Source organism: Poecilia mexicana, unplaced genomic scaffold (assembly GCF_051168715.1).
Source record: "Poecilia mexicana isolate PSO_F unplaced genomic scaffold, ASM5116871v1 scaffold_23, whole genome shotgun sequence".
In the NCBI taxonomy this organism is placed as follows: Eukaryota; Metazoa; Chordata; class Actinopteri; order Cyprinodontiformes; family Poeciliidae; genus Poecilia; species Poecilia mexicana.
The window spans coordinates 6251254-6272567 of record NW_028263392.1 but is presented as its reverse complement, the minus strand read 5'-3'; the positions used below and the strand labels follow the sequence as shown (position 1 = coordinate 6272567).

The 21314-nt window shown below is 38.9% G+C and overlaps 4 protein-coding genes across 4 annotated transcripts; 1 reads left to right on the top strand and 3 right to left on the bottom strand.

The window, feature by feature from the left end:
• Positions 1-1422: 1422 nt before the first annotated feature.
• LOC106916632 (CD209 antigen-like protein 2) lies at positions 1423-2717 on the bottom strand. Its single transcript, XM_014985032.2, has 2 exons — positions 2674-2717; positions 1423-2323 (listed from the first exon to the last, which is right to left on the bottom strand). Exons 1-2 carry the CDS (start codon positions 2715-2717, stop codon positions 1543-1545), a joined length of 825 nt encoding a protein of 274 aa, XP_014840518.1. The 3' UTR covers positions 1423-1542.
• A 386-nt stretch (positions 2718-3103) lies between these two features.
• LOC106916631 (uncharacterized) lies at positions 3104-5518 on the bottom strand. Its single transcript, XM_014985031.2, has 2 exons — positions 5296-5518; positions 3104-5125 (listed from the first exon to the last, which is right to left on the bottom strand). Exons 1-2 carry the CDS (start codon positions 5358-5360, stop codon positions 4090-4092), a joined length of 1101 nt encoding a protein of 366 aa, XP_014840517.2. The 5' UTR covers positions 5361-5518; the 3' UTR covers positions 3104-4089.
• A 782-nt stretch (positions 5519-6300) lies between these two features.
• On the top strand, positions 6301-8844 carry LOC106916630 (achaete-scute homolog 4). Its single transcript, XM_014985030.2, has 2 exons — positions 6301-6909; positions 7026-8844. Exon 2 carries the CDS (start codon positions 7051-7053, stop codon positions 7555-7557), a length of 507 nt encoding a protein of 168 aa, XP_014840516.1. The 5' UTR covers positions 6301-6909; positions 7026-7050; the 3' UTR covers positions 7558-8844.
• A 1456-nt stretch (positions 8845-10300) lies between these two features.
• sapcd1 (suppressor APC domain containing 1) lies at positions 10301-15128 on the bottom strand. Its single transcript, XM_014985027.2, has 4 exons — positions 14919-15128; positions 11978-12145; positions 11003-11149; positions 10301-10912 (listed from the first exon to the last, which is right to left on the bottom strand). Exons 1-4 carry the CDS (start codon positions 15015-15017, stop codon positions 10823-10825), a joined length of 504 nt encoding a protein of 167 aa, XP_014840513.1. The 5' UTR covers positions 15018-15128; the 3' UTR covers positions 10301-10822.
• Between the last annotated feature and the right edge of the window lie 6186 nt (positions 15129-21314).

Here is a 21314-nt window from a genome sequence, read left to right as displayed (position 1 = left end):
TGGTCACCAATTATAATTGGATGTATTGTAGTTTCAGGTGTGTACTGAATAACTTTGTTGTTGACAAGAAAAACATTGATTCTGGAAAACGATTTATGGGTGGGAGAGTAAAATGTGTACTGTTAATTTGTGCAATTATTTATTCTTCAACCATCGCCAAGTTCGTAAGACCTCATATGTTGATTTACTGTTCTTGTGGAGTGCCTGACTTTGAAGTTATTGGGGTTTGATCAATTATAGCATTTGTCAAATTGTTAATGGGGGGGAAAAATTATGAAAAAAGGACGAGTCATCTTTATTTGGTCTAAAATGTTAGCCAGGGTATATGTTACGTTATAAATTACTATAGTGATGATTATGAATCTACCGAGAGGATCTACTATAGATTTAATGTAGTTAAAATGAATATTTTGATGCAATAAAATTGAATGTTGATGAATAAATATGACTATATTGCTTAAGTTTGATACTATTTAATTCTGTATCGGAAAGGTGGGTTTCCTGTAAAAAGCATATGTCTGCTTTCAGATTTTCCAGGTGAGTGATTATTTAAATTTTGTTATTTCCTGTGTTTTAAAGCCGGTTTAAGTTGCTGTATATTTCTTTTTTAGGTTGTTCATCTGAAGATAAATCAGTCCTGGATTGACATAAATAATATGTATGATCTTATTTGGATGTTTGTTTGAATGTATGATGAAATGTTCTATCCCATGCATGTGCATAGTGACTGAGAAAGAGAGAGGGGCAAAAACAGTTGAAACAAACAAAAGTAGTAAATAAAAAATAAAATAAAAAAAATTAATTACGTGGTAGGTGACTGTAGATTACATTGATTACCAATGACTGAATGGGGAACACAAATCAAAATCAAAGACTAATACAAAGTGAATGACATACGATAAACGTTTAACAGTTTAGAAAAGCGTAATTTCTGAATCGCGGTACGCTTCCTTACAAGAACACTGACCTCGATATCTGTCGTTGGTAAGTCGGTGTTGGATGATGTCTTCTTTCGTCTGTAGGGTTTTGGCGTCTCCTGCTGTGTTGCGGGGTTATCGGTGTTAACCATGGTAGTAGTAGTTATCAATGTAAGCTTCCAGATCGGTAACATCCTGTGGTGTGTTGCAAATTGTCAGAAAAAGGAATGTAAACGGCAAAGGCATTGAAAAGTTCGATGAAGAAGTTTTGTTCATACTGATGAGTGGATGTACGGCGCCATGACCAATCTTCCCTTCAGGTAAGGTTAGCGTGGCATGTACGCTGTGTCAAAATAAATCAATAAAAAAAATTGACATACATTTTATTACAGTCAGCTCTGGTCTCTCAGATTGGTGGGAGATCCTCTGTGAAAAAAGGTTTAAGTCTCGGCACACACTCTGAATTATCAACATCTGGACTTTGACTTTCTTTGACAAAACAGTCTTTTTTCAGATTCTAAAAGGTTTTATTCCAGGATTGACATGTTCTTAATTCCAAACGCATCCGCATAACATGACGTTGCCCTCACAACATTTCAGTCTTTCTAATCTATCTTTTTCCATTCTAGGCCAAAATCAGAGCATCAGTCTCACAGATGTAGTGACGTTTCCCTGTACAACTGATGTCATCCCAGCTGTTCATCCAGCCATCGGATCCCACCACATCCGGCGGTACTATGGACACGCAATCCTGACCATGCCTATCAGGGACATGGTCACCGGGATCTGTATCGTTGTTGGGCTGGCCAGGTCTCCAGTATATAACATTCGGATCGATTTTCTTTCCATTGACCCAGAAGTGGATTCCTTCCTTGACCAAGTCCTGCAGCCCGATCCACACTGAGTGGAAGTTTATGCCGGGATTTGCCTTTTTAAACTGGAACGTCATGTTCGTCAGGAACGCCTGATCTTCGGCGTTCAGGACGACAGCTAGGTCTCCCGTGTTGTTGAGGCAATCGATACGAGCATTTTCCCAGTCCTTGTCCATGTTGGACAGGAAGAAGCACCGGGAAGCGTGCTCCTTCCACCCCGGCAGGCAGCGGGAGCACTGCAACGTGGTCCGGTCACAAAGATCCCAGATGTAGTCGAGCCGCTTGGAGGACATGAGTTTTTGTAGTTTCTCGGCGTTGTTCGCTGCAAGCTGCATCTGCTCTAGACTCGTCATCAGGTCTTTCTCCTTGACAAACTCGCGAATGAAGAGTGACATCAGTATGGCAAGGAGCCCACTCAAGATTTTGATCACAACAAGATACCGGTGGCGTTTCTGTTTCTTCGTAGACTCTGAGGTGCTGTTTGTCCGGTTCCGAGGTGCATGGACAGGTTCTGGGGGTGTGTAGTTAGCAGACCTGACAACAGAGAGAGAGAGAGAGAAAAACGGGGAGTGGGGGAGTAAATAAGTTCATGAGGATGTAAAACTAACTGCAGTGCCCTTAAAATATTTCCACATTTTGCCACAAAATGACAATGCGATATATATCAACACAAATCTGTTTGTGAGGTGGAGGGGAAGTAAAAATAACTGGTCTAAATGGTGTAAATAAAAAGTAGCTCTTAAATTTCTAGTCTCAGATCTCTGAAATAATTCTGCAACCCATACTATTTTATATACAGTTACATTTCGCATCTTAACAAGCTAATATATATAAATCAATATATCTTCGGTTCCTTCATCAATATGCTGTAATTATATCCTTACCTGGGAAGAGTTACAGTGTTTCTTAAATACGTGAGGAATGTCATGGCATGGGTCTGTTGACTTTGGCAACATACATTTGACCAGGTGATTTTAAAAGGACAAAAATTAGCATGTTTTAAATATAAACAAGGGAGTATGGTTTCCATGGCAATCGCTCCGTGTACTGCTGCTGAATCATTGGGGGGAAAAACATAAACAACAAAAGAAAACATTACTTTGAGTTTTGGTGAATTCAAATAACACGTAAGATGTGCTCCTTCATAATCGCAATTCTGAATAAAGATGAGTAAATAGAATCAGTTTTCAAATGCTGAATTTCTTTCAGTAATGGAGAAAAAAAGCTATCCAAACCAACCTGAGTCTACGTGAAAATGTCAGCCATCTTGTTAAAACACAAAACTGTCATTAAGTCAAACTGAGGCTCTAACATGAAGATATAGTGATATTTAATAAATCAGAATGCACTCAAACAAGCCCCATTGTCATATTATATTATCATTATCATATGAAATGTAAAATAAAAGCTATAGCACCATCTATAAAAAATAAATAAATCATCAAAAAACTTCAGAAACAGTAGAAATCAAAGTCCCTGTCATCTATTTAGTCTGGAAAGTTTCACAAAATCATTACTAAGACTTTGGGAGACCAGCAAACCACAGTTTCTTTCTCCCCTTTATTTGTCTTAAAATGGGAAAATTACTCTAACCAAACTGGCTTTAGTTTGTAACATTTTATACAATTATACATCATATACAATTACAATGTTATATTTTATGCAATTATATACTTTATACAATTTTTCTGTTATGACTTGGATAATTAGTTGCAAATGTTAAGGTTTTACTCCATTGTTTTAATGCAATGGTTTATTGAAGTTTTTGACTTTTCTAACTTCCTGTATCTGGTAGCTGTGCTGAAGGGCAAACACTAGCTTCCTGACCAGGAACAGTTAGCTGGGATTTGGTTGCAGGTCTGTTGTTGTTAATTGTGTATTCCCACATTTGTACATCAAGCATACCAACAGCAGCATTTCTGCATTTTTAATTATTCTGTGTTCTTGTTTGATGCTTTCTTAAAAAAAAAAAAGGGGGTGGGGGGAGAAATAAACCGAATAGTCATCTGTATACTGTGTGAACCATACAGGTAACAATTCTTACTTTTTTTTCTTTTGCTTCTTCTGTAGTTTTAGATTTTCTTAGGGTATAGACTGAATATGTTTTTAGCTCCATCTACCTTCTCATTACCCCATCCCATCCCCACAGCATGATGCTGCCCCCACAATCTTTCATTCCGAGCTTTGTCTGCTCAGAGTTTTGTGCTTTTTAACAAGAAAGTTGCATTTCAGTCTCTGTGATCCAACTACTTCCTCCCACATGTGTCTTGTCACCAGATTAAAACAGGACTTCGTCCATCCTACGCCAAAATCAGAGCATCAGTCTCACAGATGTAGTGACGTTTCCCAACACAAGTAATGTCATCCCAGCTGTTCATCCAACCTTCAGGGCCCACCGCATCCGGCGGTACTATGGACACGCAGTCCTGACCGGCCTGATCAGTGTCCCAGGTAGCGATGGCATTGTTGGGCTCGCCAGTTCTCCAGTATATGACATCCCATTTGATTCTCTCTCCATTGACCCAGAAGTGGACTCCTTCCTTGACCAAGTCCTGCAGCCCGATCCACGCTGAGTGAAAGGTTATGTCGGGATTAGCCTTTTTAAACTGGAACGTCAGGTTCGTCAGGAACGCCTGATCTTCGGCGTTGTGGACGACAGCTAGGTCCCCCTTGTACTTGAGGCAATCGATGCGAGCATTTTCCCAGTTCTTATCCACTTTGGTCAGTAAGAAGCACCGGGAAGCGTGCTCCTTCCAACCCCGAAGGCAGCGGGAGCACCGCAACGTGGTCCGGTCACAAAGATTCCAGATGTAGTCGAGCCGCTTGGAGGACAGGATCGAACGCTGTTTCCTGTTCTCCTGCTCCATAGGCCGGTAGTTATTCTGGAGAGTCCTCATTTGGTTCGTCAGCTGCCTGACTTGCCTCTCATACTGATCTCTACTTTGTGCAGCTCTCTTCAAGACCCCATTCAGGCGGTTGATTTCCATCTCCAGCATGGTTAAATTGCAAGAAGACCACATCTGGTCATACTCGGCCTTCAGAATGGAGAAGTTTGCCTTGGTTATGTTCAGCTGTTCTGCAATCCAGTTTTTCTCTTCTAGCAGCCTCTCGGTGTTGATTGCCATCTCCTCTTTGACTTGCTCTAGACTTGTTATCACGACTTGGTTGGTGTTCCACTCGACAATGATGATCAATACCACCGCGAGGAGGATCCCGCTCAGAATTCCGACTAAAACAATATGCCAGATGAGTTTGAATATCCTCTTAAGTTCGACGATGGCATTGCTTTTGTTCTCAGGTCCATGTTCAGGTCCTGAGGTCGTGTAGGTAACAGACCTGACAACAAATACAAAAAGAGAATCAAGCTCACTCGGATGTAGCTAAACAAACTAGCGTAAAGTTGCATTGCCCTCAGAAATGTTCCACATTTTGAAACATAATGACCCTAAACATATTTTAATGAGACAGACCAGGGGTGTCAAACTCATTTTCAATTCCATCCTTACCTTGGACTCCTAAAATCGGTTCTTAGATATGTGAGTAAATGTACAACCCTGTCTTCATAAGACATTTCTTCTTCACACACTCAGCAGATTGTTGGCCTGCTGACTTTGGCAGATACATTTGAGACCAGGTGGTTTAGAAGTCCGAATGTCTTAAATGAAAACAAGTGAGTCTGATTTTCTTCTGGTTTCCATGGCAATCTCTCCATGGCAACTCTAGTAATCTGGAAAACTGCTAAATCATTGACAAAAACAAAAAAAATATATTTATTTTTCAGTTTGGTGTATTTAAATAACAAAAATGTACACAAGAGGTTTTCAAATGCTGAATTTCATCCAATCTAACCTGACCTTATGTAAAAATGTCACCTTGTTAAAGCATGAATTACCTGCAATTGAACACTTTTTAGAAAGCTGAGCTCAATTTCGCAAGACAAACTAAGGCCAGATTATTACCAGACATGAAGATGTAGTCATATTCAATAAGTAAATTAGTGATTTAAGATTTTAGATCCACATGACTTTAGACGGGCAAAAAATCTCAACTCATCTTAGCTCATTTGTGGCCAAATGATCTAAAACTTTACATAATTTGCTTTTAGTTTGTAACACATCATAAAGATACCAAATGCAATACATTTTGTACATTTTTTTCTGGGATAATTAGTTGTAAATATTAAGATTTATTGATGTTTCAACTTTTCTAACTTCTTCTAATCGGTAGCTGTGCTGTAGTACAAACGCTAGCTTCCTGCCCGGGAACAATTAGCTAGGATTTGGATGCAGGTTTATTGTTGTTATTTTCATCTTCATGTATTTCTTCATCAAGGATACCAACACCAACACCTCAGCATATTAAATTATTCTGTTTAATGTGTTTTAAAAAAAACAAGGTAAAAATAGTTTCAGTAACAAATCTCACAGTCATCTGCATATTGTGTGAACAATACAGATGTCAATCTTTCAAAACTCAAACCTTAAAACCAATTAGGTTGAAATGTTTATTTTATGTAGTGTTCATTTATTTAGAGTTGGCATAAAACAAAATGTTTCATTAACTTGTAGATACTGCTTAAAAATCTTACAATTGGGCTATGATGTTTTTTTTTTATTTTCTTGCTGTTTTTTTTTCTTTTTTGTAGTTAGTTTTAGATTTTCTTGGATCATGTTGGCATAGAGTAAATATTTTACACAATAAAAAGAAATTGCCATCAATAATATTTCGAATTTATATTTTACAGATTAGACTCTGGGTTTAAAACAGTCATTAGAGGTTATTTTTTGAGTGTAAAAAAACTGTGACAAACTTATCTGTCATCTCAAAGAATACCCACATTGGTACACTACAGGGCTTTTCAGTACTGATGAAAGATAAGGGTTTTTTTCTTGCAGTTTGTTGTTTTCTCCTTTGCGGTGAGAGCTACTTCCCACTGAGCGGAAGGAAGGACATGTTTTGTAGTTTTATCTCGATCCAAGACCATCTCCGCCCCAGATCACACCCCTATAGGTTAAACGCCTCAAAGCTCTCAAGTTAGAACCAGGCTGTTTCTATCCCTTCATCCATCAGGAGGAATCTTTTTCTGAAAAGCGTTGGACAGATGAGGAGAGTCTGACAGGGTGAGAAATTAACTTTTGAAAAAAAGAAAAGAAAAGAAAGAAAGAAATCCTCGCATTAACATACCTGAATTGTCCGTGTTTTTCTGTTCATCACAAATGCTTGTTCTTTTTTCCAGAAATATATCTCATAATAAGAAGTTAATGGAGAATATATTTGTGCCTCCGCTGGCTCTCCGCGGGATCTCCGTGAACAGCGGCTCCGCGCGCCACAAGGATGCGCTCCGGCTGGGGATGCCCTTCCACATCGACACCGCCTACTTCGACCAGGGGTTCCCCTGCGGGCGGTTGCCCTGCTTTCCCTTCCCCGCTCCCTTCGGCGTGTGCGAGTACTCCTTCGAGCCCGCGTTCATCCAGAAGCGGAACGAGCGCGAGCGGCACCGGGTGCGCTGCGTCAACGAGGGGTACGCGCGCCTCAGAGAGCACCTGCCGCAGGAGTTTGAGGACAAGCGGCTCAGTAAAGTGGAGACGCTGCGAGCGGCCATTGACTACATCAAGCACCTGCAGGGCCTGCTGGACGTGGACGTCTCCCGGATGGAGATGTCGTTCAATCAGGCGCGCGACTGCGAGGCTCTGCGGCGGAGGACAGAGTGCGGAAGTGATGGAGAGTCCAAAGCTAGCATGAGCGACAGCGGGGATAATGTTTACTGAAGATTTCCATAAGCAAAAATACAGTTTAGGAAAGAGATGTTAAAAAAAAAAAAAAAATTGTAGGAATTTTTAAAAAAAAAGAAAAAGAAAAAAAAAAAAAATCTTAAATCTGAATACATTTATTCAGTAAAGAAAAATAGTTTTTAATATCACTCAAAATGTGCAACACGTCCATAGCATGACAGATCCTTCATCTTATTTTGTGCTGAGCATGAATTTAGTAATATGGCATAAATAATCATGACAAAAATACTTTGTGAGATTTCATGAGCAGCAGTAGTTGTGTTTTTTCTGCTTTTACAAATTAAATAAATGTATTCAAATTTAAATTTAGTTTTAGAAAAATCTTATGCGACTGCATTTTATTTACACAACTGTCCACTGAACTTCTCTAAATTTCACCTTAATTTTTATCTCCCTTCACAGTTTCTCTATCAATTTCATGTGACTTTGACTTCGAAATATTAATATAATTTACAGTCATTTGTTCAAATTAAAAGTTTTCTTTAGACTTAAGTCCATCAGGGCCTAACTGTGCAATTATGTCAACATCACAACAGAAAAACATATTCGCCTTTAGGAAGAAATTAATATTTTGTGTAGGCTGCAAAATAAATAATAAACTAATGCTAATTGCAAAAGTTTGTTAAAATTAAGCTAAAACTGTTTTTGTAATATTAAAAAAAAATCATACAAAAAGATGGTGCATTTAATCTCCTAAGCAAACTTTAAATGAATAAAACAGCAAAGACAATACTTTTTCTCTAAGCAATGCAAAATGTAACTGATAGTAAAAGACAAACAGACTTAAGATAAAAGTTTTATACTAAATGATTCTTAATGGAATGTTAATTTGTAAGCTTCTTGTTTAATAACGGTTAAATTTGATGGTGTCAAATTATATCTTAAAATTTTGATCAGACATTGATTAGACATTAATTAAATGTCTGAATGTCTTAATTGAAGTTTGTATCCACCTACAGTTAGCTTAGCCACAGCATTAATGCTAAATCAACTGCCAACAAGTTGAGCATCTTAGTGGTGGTTGGCCAGGAAAAGATTTCCATGCCACTTAGGTAGAACATATTTACTAATGTTTTATGCTTTAGTCATAAACCAAAAGATGCAAATGCAAAAGTGAAATGATCATAATAATCAGTAAGAAGCGTGAACTGCTCTAATATATTAAAATTGGGCGGGATTTGCATGTGCTTTTTATCTGGCAATAAATTACTTCTAGTCAGAAATAGTGATCAATATCTGCTAAAATAAATTTCATAAAAACAATTATTTTCTTGATTTTGCTATTTTTTAACACTGTATTTATGATTCAGGATATTTAAATGGACCAAATGGACACGACTTTCATCATCTTTGTTTGAATTACATATTTTTTTGTTTGTGTATTGTTTCGTTCTGCTTTTTTTATGTTGTTTTTGGCACTAAGAGCAAACCAACATCGTTTGAAATGGTCCTTATGGTGAAATTCTAATTCCTAATTCAACACTGGCAAAAAAAAAAAAAAAAAAAAAAACTATACTTGTTCAATTTCTTCACATTTTGTGAATTTAGTGTGTTAATATCAATATTATGTGATAGACTATCTCTATCTCTGACTCTTTCTTTTGGGTTGGTGTGGCCTTGAAAGGTGAACCTCCGAAGATTGACCTGTATTTAGTTCCATATTCTCTTTTCCGATTCTCACTGGTGCCAAACCCACCTTTTTTTTTTTTTTTTTTTTTTTTTTGAAAGAGTAAACAAAACCTTTAATGCAAGTAAAAGGGATTAGGAAAGACCAGCAGAGTGCAGTTCAGATGAACCGTGCTATCATGGAACAGCGGCATTGACAGCCTCGAAGCGTGACGATCCGCACCAAAGGTGTTTGTTTGGCAGCACTGTGTACAAATTAGACCCAATAATTAGCTGAGTGCTGGTAGCCCCAGGCTTGATGGTTCAGCGGCGCTGTGAAGACCGAAAGCATAAAGCTACTTAAAGGGAAGCCTCTGTCATAATGGATGTTTTTCTTTCCGGATGTGCAATAAGCTGATTGTAATCGGGTTCCTGCCCCGATTTCTCGCAGGAGGCGCTTCTTTTACATTGCATAGTTCGAGCAGGAGTATTTGGTTTAGTTCCACTTTTCTTTTGGGATCGAGTTATGTCACAGAGTGTACAAAAAAGAAGATTAATCAAAGTGCTTTTCTGATGCTTGTACAATCAAAGTACAGCAGCGGCGATCTGATCAACCTATCCAAACAGAGGCGGGGACAGAGGGCCACCATCGGCCTTGATGTCAACAAGCACTCAGGGAAGATGAGCATTTGATGGAAAAATTTCGATATGAAAAGCTAAAAATAAAACAGTCAGGTCTGTGCATGGAGCTACTGTAGAAATGGGCAAACAGATGCAGTCTGATCAGACATCACCATCCGTCTAAAGGTAGTAAACAATCCAGCCTTCTTTTTCTGTGTGGACAAAGCTACAGTTGTGCTACGCACGAGAGAAAATTCCTGCAAACGTTAAAGATGACTGCGTGCGATAAAGTTTTATCGGTTGGTGTAAGATCAGCATGGGACCACCAGAGGAGGTTCCTGCGACGTGTCCGGACAGAGAGCCCTCATGTGGGGACGGAAACAGAAGAACCGGGACACAAAATGATGCAGGGTACTCTCTACACCTCAGGTAAACAAAAGAAAAACAGTACACCAGTTTGGTGATACCGTGTAGTAAAAATGACAGTATCATCTGCAAAGAAGGTAATTTTATGAAACCCCCCTGGAAACTACATGAGTGGGGAGCAAGGTTGAAAAGAACTGAGATTATACTGAAGACATCACAGGAACATGGGATGGCTATGATAAGATCAATAAACACTAAATAACAGAGCTAAGTGGGGAAAATACAGAAATAACTCAAAACAAGATCCATAATACAAAACAAGATCCAAAATACAGAAGTCAGGAAAAAGTACATCACAAAGTCAACTAGATCATGGGAAACTGCTGTAACAGCGGATTTCATTCTGCAGGGTTTGGCTTTCATAAACTATGAGTGACTCACTGGTGAATTTTGCCAACAACATGTCAGACAAGTTGCTTGAAAACCCGTTGGCCAAGCTTATAATGTTGAAAGGAACACCAGAAAAAAAAAGATTAGATAGAATTTATAGCAATTTATACATTTATACATTTACAAATGACTAAGTGTTGCACACTTAGCCGCTCTGGGAGCCGACGGAGTGCGGATCATCTCATTTGAATTCAGGCACTCAGCAGAAGTGCAGATCCTCCAGCTCGTCAAGGAGAGCCTCCTTTTCCAGCTCCAACACGGAGATCCGACGGTTCTTCTCGCTCACTTTCTACGAGAGGATTTATTTTTAACTTGGTGTGAGGGCATGGACTGAGGAATTGAGTGAAATGAGCTAAAACTTATTCAGCTTTATATGTACCTGAGTCAGTACCGTGTTTCGCCAGCGGAGGTCGCTGTCCCCCAGTGGATCACAGAGACAGGGATTGCTGCTGACGTTGGGTTCACTCATTATAGAGCCAAGGGAGCCATTAACCCGCTGGATGTGCGTGGGGAGGCAGGACCGAGCCTACAGAGAAACAAACACTTCACCACAATTAAAGAGAATAGACCTGATAATGTAAACGATGTAAATAATTAGTGAACGTTTTGGATGATGTGAGTTCCTAAATGCAACATCATGGCTTCCAAACTTGCTTTCTCTAATCTTGAATAGCTGTCTTGATAGACATCTATCTATCTATCTATCTATCTATCTATCTATCTATCTATCTATCTATCTATCTATCTATCTATCTATCTATCTATCTATCTATCTATCTATCTATCTATCTATCTATCTATCTATCTATCTATCTAGCTGGCTAGCTGGCTAACTATCCAAGTTACACTTTAAACTTGAGGTTTTTGTTGTAGTCCAGAAGCTTTTGGTGGATATTTTTGCTGGTTATGCAAAAACATATAATTTTATTATTAAGTTCTGTTATTTCTTAACAGAGTTTAATTGCTTTCCTTGTTTTCAAAACATACTATGTACATTTTTAAAAGGATTAAAAGGTTTGACCTGCTTCAGTCAAAGAATCTCAATCAGAATCTCGGAACACACAAATGTCTATAAGTTTCAGCCATAAACCTGTTGATCTTAAGTTAAGCCATAAGAGTTTAGAGATAGTCTCTCATCATAGTTTTATTAATTTTGTCAGTGCTAGTTTAGCTTCAATTGTTGTCTCATCTGATCAAGACATTTGGGCTTGTTCATGTGAAAGTTGTTGATAGTTTTTGTTTTTCTAACAGACCTTCTTTCCAATGCTATACATGAAACAAAAAATAAATGTCCAGTTCATTCCCAGGCCGACTCATCCACTGTTTGTTTTCTCAACAGCGCATGACGCTGTACCTCTGCTGCACGTTTGTAGTAAGCACCGGTGCTGTATCTGGTCGCGACGCACCGCAGGGCCCTGTTCTCCTCAAGCCGCTGGAAGTACCACAGCCGACCCTTCTCCAGAACCTCCAGACCCGACCACAGGGCATCCTTTTCCTTTTCCAGGTCCTTCATCCGCTTAATCTGAGTAGAAAAAAAAAATCAAAATGTAGAAACTCTTCATTTGGACAGCTACTTTACTACAAATTACATTTATAGTAATCAGAACCACTATTATTCTTACTTCCAGTGGAGAGAGTTTGGTAGAAATAGATTAAAATATATATCACAAGAAGATAATGAAGTGATGTACAACACATTGAGGCCACTTTAATATTTAAAATATAATTAAAACTATGATGAAACAGAAAAACTTCAGAAAATATGAACAATAGTAACAATGTAAGCACATCTGAAAATATTAATTGAGTCTCCCTAACTGTACAGAAGACTAAACAAGGAACTTTGCAGAACAAACTGGACATGTGGGGATTTATCACTCAGACAAATTCAGCCAAAATGGAAATACTGACTGTTGATAGCAGGAAAAAAATAAATAAACATGATGAATCATCAGAATCAGGAACATATCAGCCGCCTCAAAGAAGGGCTGTAAATTTATAGGCAAAAAAAACCCAAACATAAAACTGCTTATTAAATTAGATTTTAGGGATATTAATATAATTGTTGAGGCCAAGTCAAAATCCTCTTGTAATTTTGGCATGGTGAAAAGCCAAAATTTTCAACTTTTCCTTTCAGTCCAGGAGCAATAACATGTTACATTGTGGACTCGGATCTAAAGGAGCAAAATTACAGGCTCAGAATGTACCAGAAAAATAAGAATAAAAGATTTTACCATGATTATCACTTGTGGGGGACATCCCACAAGTGAAAAAAACCTTCATCATGATGTCACATCATGTTAAAATGTTTTATTTCATAGATTTGGCTCCAGGCGCACATGCTGATGTGTTTATGAACACACACACAAAAAAAGATCAATGTAGGTTTCAAGGACAGTTCGCTGTCGGCCACTGTGGTCCTATAATGACAGCAGTGTGTTTTTGCTCCAAACAATCGATACATAACTTTTTAGGTTTTGCCAATGTTCTGTCATTTTCCGGAATAATGGTTTGAATTTGTGTCATAATTATGCATCAGGGTCCAGCATTAGGTTAGAGGAGGTGGTAATAAATGAAAACCCAATGGATTCATAGTTTATCGGAGACTGAACTCCTTGGGAAACCCCTAAAATACTAATTTGTTTCTTCCAAAAAATACATCCAAAGTGATAAAAATGTCCAAGTCCTTTAAATCCTCGGGGCCCAGGGCCAATGCCGTTGCCATAACAGTTGCTAGAGTCCATCCCTGTCTGGACTGGGTCCAAAATCTAAGCGTTCGCCAGCTTTTCAAACCAGTTCCTAACAAGAAAAGCAAGTGTTACTAACCTAAAGTAACTGGGAGAGTTTTAGGGTGTTTTCTGTACTGCAACAAGTTCAACTTGAATCCTTCCAGAGAGGAGGACCCACATGCAGCAACAAGGACGTGGACAATTGAGCAGTAAAGCTAGAGTAAAGCTAACGCTACCACCTAGTCGCTAACTTGACATCAGATTTCTAGGTGTTGTTACTCTCATTTAAAAGTCTCTCCTAGAGGCTAGCCAAAACTAGTGTTAGTTGAAAACTAAAAATGATTAACATGCTATCAAGTGTAAAAGCAGCGCTACAGAGAAGCTAGCTGTACATGAGAAGTTCTTATTTATTACATATAGGTAATAAATAAGATTCATGAGAGTTCATTAAGTGTATAATGTCAATGACAAGCTTCAAAAATGGCAACAGGCTTATTTTCTTTGATGGTATAGAGGACTTTCTAATTTTAGCAAAGGTAAATATGAAGCTAACTATCACACAAAGCTAACCAGCTTGAGCAGTCAAAACGATGCCTTTCTAGCTAACTCTTCCATATCTACATTTAGCTTATTTGTATGTTTTAAATACATAGATTTGAAAACACTGAAGACACCAATCAGAAGAGAAATATAGAAGAAAGATTTGAAGAAGTTTCCAGAAGATTTTAAAGCAGACAACACTACTGGACTTTAAAAAAATAAATCTGACACATTCTTTCTCTCATTATTGTGACATTTAGCAAATAAAAATTATTTTAGCAATTCCAGCTAATCTAAAACAAGAGCAATTTGACTTCAGTTAGTCAGAAGAAAATGCTTACTTGTCTTTTTATTCCGTGTCAATGACAAGAAACTTCTGGGTTCAGCTGTATGTATCTCATGTGTTGTTGAATCTCTTTGAATCAGGGCATGGAGTGCTGCTTTTTGAAATCTTAGCCTACTTCATGTCGTCAGACAGGTACTATTCAAGTGATTTCTTGATTCTACAGTTCAAGCAATGATCAGACCTGGGTGTGGCTAGTAAAGCTGATCCAAAACAATGCGACTAATTACAATTAATTCATAATTTAGCAGTAAAATGATTTTAGTTTAACAACTTTGCATCATATAAAAACTACATTTAGCATTTACTAAGATTATATTTGTCTGATATTACAATTTGTTCTTTACAGATTTCCTTAACAGTGAAACTTTTCCAAAATACTGTGAATAAGTAAAAAAAAATGCATTCACAGAAGTTATTTATCCATAATCAGCACCCTATATGAGTTGAAAGGCGAACTAACACCTTGTAGTCACTCTTGAAGCTGCTTCTACAGAAAGATATATAGTTAGATAATATGTACTAAATTTCAAGCTTCAGGAAAAGGTCAAGAAAATGTACCACAGTCAAATGCATCAACCTTGTGACACTTTTATGGACTCTGGAGGAAGTAAATTGTGACCTAGTTATCATGTCTGACCATAAAACACACACGGAGACAACATACACAAACACGACCTCACCCATAGGTAGAAGCGAAGGGCCTCCTGGCTGTGAAGGCTGGTCATCAGTGGGATGATGACAACGGTGTAGGAGCCAGAGGCAGAGAGACGGCAGGCCATGGAGAGGAAGTCATGAACTGAGGGCTACCCCATACAGCTGCCTTCACTGCCGACAACAAACCACTGAGCTACACTGGCTTGTTTCAAAGAAAGAGTGAGTGTGTGTTTGTTTGAGAGACACATACACAGAGGAAAAGAGAGAGAGAGGGAGAGAGAGAGGAAAAAAGCAGAACGACTGACAGGCACCATGGTGCCCCGAGGGTGAGGTAAATTCCTCATGTCACTGCTATGACTGGTACATCAACAGGGTGGATAGCGCCCGAGCGAATGCAACAGAAAACACAACAGTATAAAAAAAAACGTAAAAATGAGAGCAGGAAACCTGAAAAGTGGCAGATTTTTAAGGGTGTGGACTGGTGTGTTTTGGAGCTCAGTGTCACTCCTGGATTTAAATCAGAACTCCACTGAGGCTGGAAAACGACTCTGTGTCTCTTGTATCCGTCTTCTTCTGTTTAAGGACTGGCAGACGTTTCCAAGTATCGCGTTAAGCATTCCCGCTCCGGTGCCGCAGAATGAAAACAGCACATGTAACTGGTTTCTTATTTTAATGCGCCTTCTGTTCCGACATGCTTCCAGGAATGCGACACAACCTGAGGAGAAAAAGGGTACAGAATAAAACATGTAGATACTGTACATGTTTATATCGTTCTGGTTCTGAGTACAGAAGTACATTAGATTTGACTCACCTGCCATAACATCTGAGGATGAAACAAAAAAACAAAACAAACAACAAAACAGTTTCTTATTGGTGGCTGAAGTGAGGTTTGATCAACAGTTTCCTCAACTCTTCATAGTCCATTAAGTCCATACTGTCACGATAGCATGACACGCTTCCTGCAGATTTGTCCACATCCCAAAGATGCTATGTTGGAGTGAGATCTAGTGACTGTAGGGTTTGGACTACAGTGAACTCATTGCCATGTTCAAGCAAAATTAGCAATTTAAGGTAAGGAGCAACTAAAATATTTTATTTAATAATCTATTCACATTAGTTTGTAATCGCAGAATAACTTAAAAATAAGATCTGAAGAGTGTCTGTCCGTCCTGCTGTCTTGTGACTGACTGCCGACCTGTCCGTGTGTTCCCTGCTTTTCACCCATTGACTCCTGGAGAAAAGCACCAGCGCCCCCTGCTGGATGTGGATGCCAAGCTGCTTCATGTTAATCAGTAGATGTTGATCGTTCTGCCTCTACAGCTGTACATCTGAAAACAGTTAAATTACAAGAATGTTCACTTGAAGCTTCATTATCTTCCAAATAAGCTGTACATTCAGCATTAAGTACGTTTAATCATACAGAGGTTGTGGCTGAGCCAGTTCCTACTGACCGTAAAAACAAGTTAACACATCTCTCTTTTTGCAGGGCGTTCCACTATTACACCCAGTTTATTGCACATAAATTTTAATCGTCTCTAAAATTTTATAGGCAGTTTTGAGTCCATTGAAGCTGCAGCTATGGTCGTCAACCAGCAGGGGGAGCAGTGAGTCTGCTTGTTGGAGGCAGCAAACTTCCACAGCGGCTGTTTTCTAACGGAATGTAAAGGCAATGACTTCTGTGAAACACCAGGTGGCGCAACACAGTGAGAACACAGTTGGGTTGAACCTCTGGTTTGACCGGACAGTTTTAAAAACGGGTGTAGATGTAAATCAAAACGATTTTTCAAATAAATAAATAAATATTTCAGCTTCACATACAGAGGCTAATCATTTAAACTTATTGAAATCACCTTCACTGTTTGTTACATTACATGTACCATTTTCTTTATTTTATGGGGGGAAAGATCAGCAAATGGTAACATTTTATTCTACCAAAAAATAATAAATAGTAAAAATCTACAAAGTGTATTCATCCCTTTATGACTTTTGTGAAACTTCTTACCACCTGAAATAGATCAAATCTCATCTACTCTTTTTTGCAAAACAGCTCAAGCACAGATTTTAAATCAAATTTACATCTGAACTTTGACTAGGCCATTCTATCTTGTGAATGTGCTTTAATCTAAACCATTGCATTGGTCATAATGACCTTGCATCTTAAGGGTCTTTTTCTTCATCGGGATGGTGGGATGTTCAATTAGAAATGACACAGTTAAAGATATTTTTTAAAATGCTAATTCCTACTTATAAAGTACTTTAAAGTACATCTAGTTTTCAAATTCTTTTAGGCTCGGTTTAACAAATTTACTCTGATTTAAAAACAGGATTTGGGTTATTTTCTTCCAAGACGCCTCCTATATTTAGCAGAGTTTAATAAATTAAATAAAAGCTGATTTGGGTGCAGTGAACTCAGTTTCTCAGTAAAAGTCTCTGGGTAGACATGGCTCCGCTGATAAAAGTTTGATTCTAAAAGAACAAACGCTTTTAAGTTCAAGTTTATCTGCAAGGCAGTTCAAAGTTCTGTACGTCGTAAAAACATCGTTCAGTCACCGGTTGTGAAATAAGCGACACATTTTGACAAATGCCATCTTCAAAACCATCAAAGCACATCAAAGATTTTTATCTTTGATTTAAAGGAAATCAGTGGTTCGGCTGCTTCGCAGTTTTCTGGAGGTTTGTTCCAGATTTGTGGTGCACTTGAACATTTTAAACTGTGAGAACATTAATAATTTTATTCTCAGTAAAAATAGAAAAAAGTTCAATAAATTTGGATCATTCTTGAACTGCAGTTGGGCACCACATAAAAAAGTCAGTTCATGTGCCACAAATGGCCCAAAGGCCGCACTTTGGACACTCCTGCTTTAGGCTGAAGTTGGATTTTATTTTTTTATTTGGTCTATCGGAATAAAAGGGGCTAGATACAAAGATTTTGCAGAGGTTTTGGTGATTAGGGGACAGAATGTACTCCCTGCGGAGACGAGCGGCGCTCTGTGTCAGCATCCAGGGGATAGAGCCTGCCAGGGGAGACCCAGGACTCTGTTACATCACGAGACGTGTGATCCCCCCTAAATCACGGCCTAAAGCTCCATGAGCTCATTGTTTCATCCACAACAGATTGTTGTGTCCCCATTTGGAAGCCCATTGCAGCTGCTCAGAGTGGATTTTCTGGACGGGTCAAATAATAAAACGAGTCTTTATGTAAATATCCCGTCTCGTTCTGGCCGTTTCTGTTGCTGCTGCAGACGTGCAGCATGCAGATTTGGAGTAATTTTCCATTCTTGGGCCCCTGCATAAAGAGGAAGTTACCTAAATATCACATTAAAGTGTGCGACTATATTTACAGCTTAGTAGTAGTAGTAGTAATCTGAGCACACATCAGCAGAAGGGGGAAGGTTGTGATACAGGCGCTATAGTGAGACGCTTCCACTTCTACAACTTTGTGGCTAAAACTGGGGGGCCCCTTCGCTTCCTGTGTTACTCTTTCGTGCTTTATCACACACCTAATGCTTTTGCTTTCTCACTGCCACTACTCGCACATACTTTTAATAACGGATGCGAAAAAACGTGGACGCGGATTTTGCAGCTCGGGCAACTCCAGAGAATCTCAGATCAACATTTTCAACACGTTGCGGCACAAACCGATGGGAAAACAACATTCTTCACGTTGTCTTTCATTGCAAAGTCTAACCAACCAAAGATAAATATCTGGTTATGAAATATTCACAAAATATAAGGTCCAAAGAGAGTTTATGTACCTTCTACAAACATGCAAAGGAAAATGCAAAATCTTTAATTCTACCAGCATAAGGTGGGTGTTGTATGATGAATGTTGCAGAGCATAAAAGATAATTGATACTTTTGTAACTCAAAGTGTCGGTATCGCTCAGGCTGAACTATATAAATCCATCCCCAGAAATGTCTCACATACATGTCCATCAATAAAATGCAAAGAAACAACATAGAGAACCAAACATGGAGAAGCAGCATTCAGTTTTTATACGTGGCAAATCTAGAAGAAACTCCCAGAAAACTGCAAAACAGCTGAAACACTGTTCTTTTAAATCAAGACTAAATGCAGAGTTGCCTTTGATTAACAGAGAATAGAACTCTGATCAATATATTTGATGTGTATTGATGATTTGACAAAATTTAATGTTTACAAGCTTGTTTCTCAACTGGTGAATGTATGATGTGAAGCACTTTGACGTTGTTGCTGAAATGTGCTATACAAATAAACTTGAACGGAAATCTTTTTAAAGCCATCAACAAGTCCTATCACAATTCGGTCTTATTTATCACAGTTTTGGTTTACATGTTGGCTCACAAAACATGAAAGCTTTCACAGTTTTCATCTTCCATGTGGTTTGTGTGAAGATCTTTCACCTCCATATGTGACCTGATTCACTGCTGCAAACTTTAAATAATAAAAAAAAAGAAACCCAACACCATCAGCGACAAGAAGGATCCAAACACTGATCTAAAAAGTTCTCCTCCTGTGGTTTCGACATCTGGATCTCGACGCAACAGCAAGAAATCCTCAATCTTGATCAGGACATTGGTGCAAAAGACGACAAAAAGGTGTCAAGGAAAATGAATGGAGAATATCTGATTCGGCTCTAACTGAGCAGACGACCTTCACAAAGACAACACCATGGAGACTGCTGGGTCGCCGTGCAGGTAACATGATCACACACAAGAGAAGCCAGTCGGGCCACAAATGGACTCCCGCCCCCATGCATGCCCTTCACCTTCCTTTTGCCTCTCTGTTGTACTGTCACGCACCGCTCAATAGGTCTTGGACAGATGCAAACCAGATGTTGCCCAGATGTAAATAAAGGGAAAAAAAACAACAACACACAGATCAGCTGGAGCAGGCCACTTTTTCTCCTCAGCTGTGCAGAGAAGAAACAACCCAGAAGGAGCTGCTTGTGTTGACACACATATGGATCTGTTTTGATGGAACTCCACACACGCACACGCACGCACGCACGCACGCACGCACGCACAAAACCTAGTGAACATCAGAAAGTGGAGGATTATTTTCTGTTTTCCGTTCTCATTTTGGATTACAGATAACAAGACAAATGCTTCTCAGGAGAAAAAACAATAGATTGATTTACCCCTCCCACCTCCTCCTCCTTTTTCTCCCCACGCCCACAATCCAACTCTGCAAAAACAGTATTTCAGATAGCGATCGCCAACAGGAGAGGCTTTACGCGCAACGTGAGCGGCTCTGAAATCAGCACCTCAAACCACTCGTGTGTGTGTGTGTGTGTGGCAAGAGAAACTGGAGCATGTCTAACATTTGATTCCAGCTATGATTTTCTCATTTCACTGGAAATGAGACAAAAAAAAAAGTTTCTGAGAAAAATCTAACTAAAAGCTTTTTCTACTGCACAGTTTTTTGAGCATAGCCAGGTGGAAGTATTGCTCCTCGTAGGTTTCCCATCATTTTTCTGTTTCTAAATTTCAGATTTTACCAGAGTAAAATTCCTGAACGTCTCAGTTCATGTCCGATGTTCCACATTCGACATGCTCAAGTCAAAACATTGACGCTGTGTTTGAAGTCGGTAGAAAACCAAAAGATGGCGGCGGCTGAAGAGTTATAACCTGCTTACATTGTATTTTGGCATCCGTCCATCTTTTAATATTCCACTCCCTTGCTGTGTTTTTTTTTTTTCAAAATATTTCTATCATTTAGATCCCAGAGCAAAATAGTGAAGTAGTTTAAAAAAAGAAAAACAGTTTGCTCTCTCGCTCCTCCTTATCAGACTTTAATGTTTCAGATCCTTAAGCCAATTTTGAATGGTTGCTACAACATGAGCAAACACACTTCTTTGGTTTGATCTCACTACATCCAGGCAGGACCAAGGAAACGGTCAAGTAGGATCTGTGTGAAGATCTAAAGAGATTCAGAAAAGCATACTGGAAGACCAACATGGTGGTGGTAGTATGATGATCTGGGGTTGCTTTGCTGCTTGGAACCACAAATTCTGGAAGGAAACACCATCGGCCATCTTGGGCTGAAATGCACTTGGGTCATGCAGCAGAAAGTCCGTCCTCTCCAAGTTTCTCATAAATGAAAGATAAAGATTTTGGTTGGCCAACTCAAAAAGTTTGGTTAAATGTGACCAAGATGCCGTGGTGGGATCTTAAAGGACACACACACACACACACACATACACACACACACACACACACACACACACACACACACACACACACACACACGCACACACACACACACACACACACACACAGCTTCAGTGAGGTTGAAGTAAAACAAATACAGGTGGTCCAAAGTTCATTTGCTTGGGTAGATCTTTATCTGCAGGACGACTGATTTCATGCATAATGTAGGAGGCGAGGCGTCATTTTATATCCTTGCAGACATTTAATAACAATTACAAACTGTGCATCTT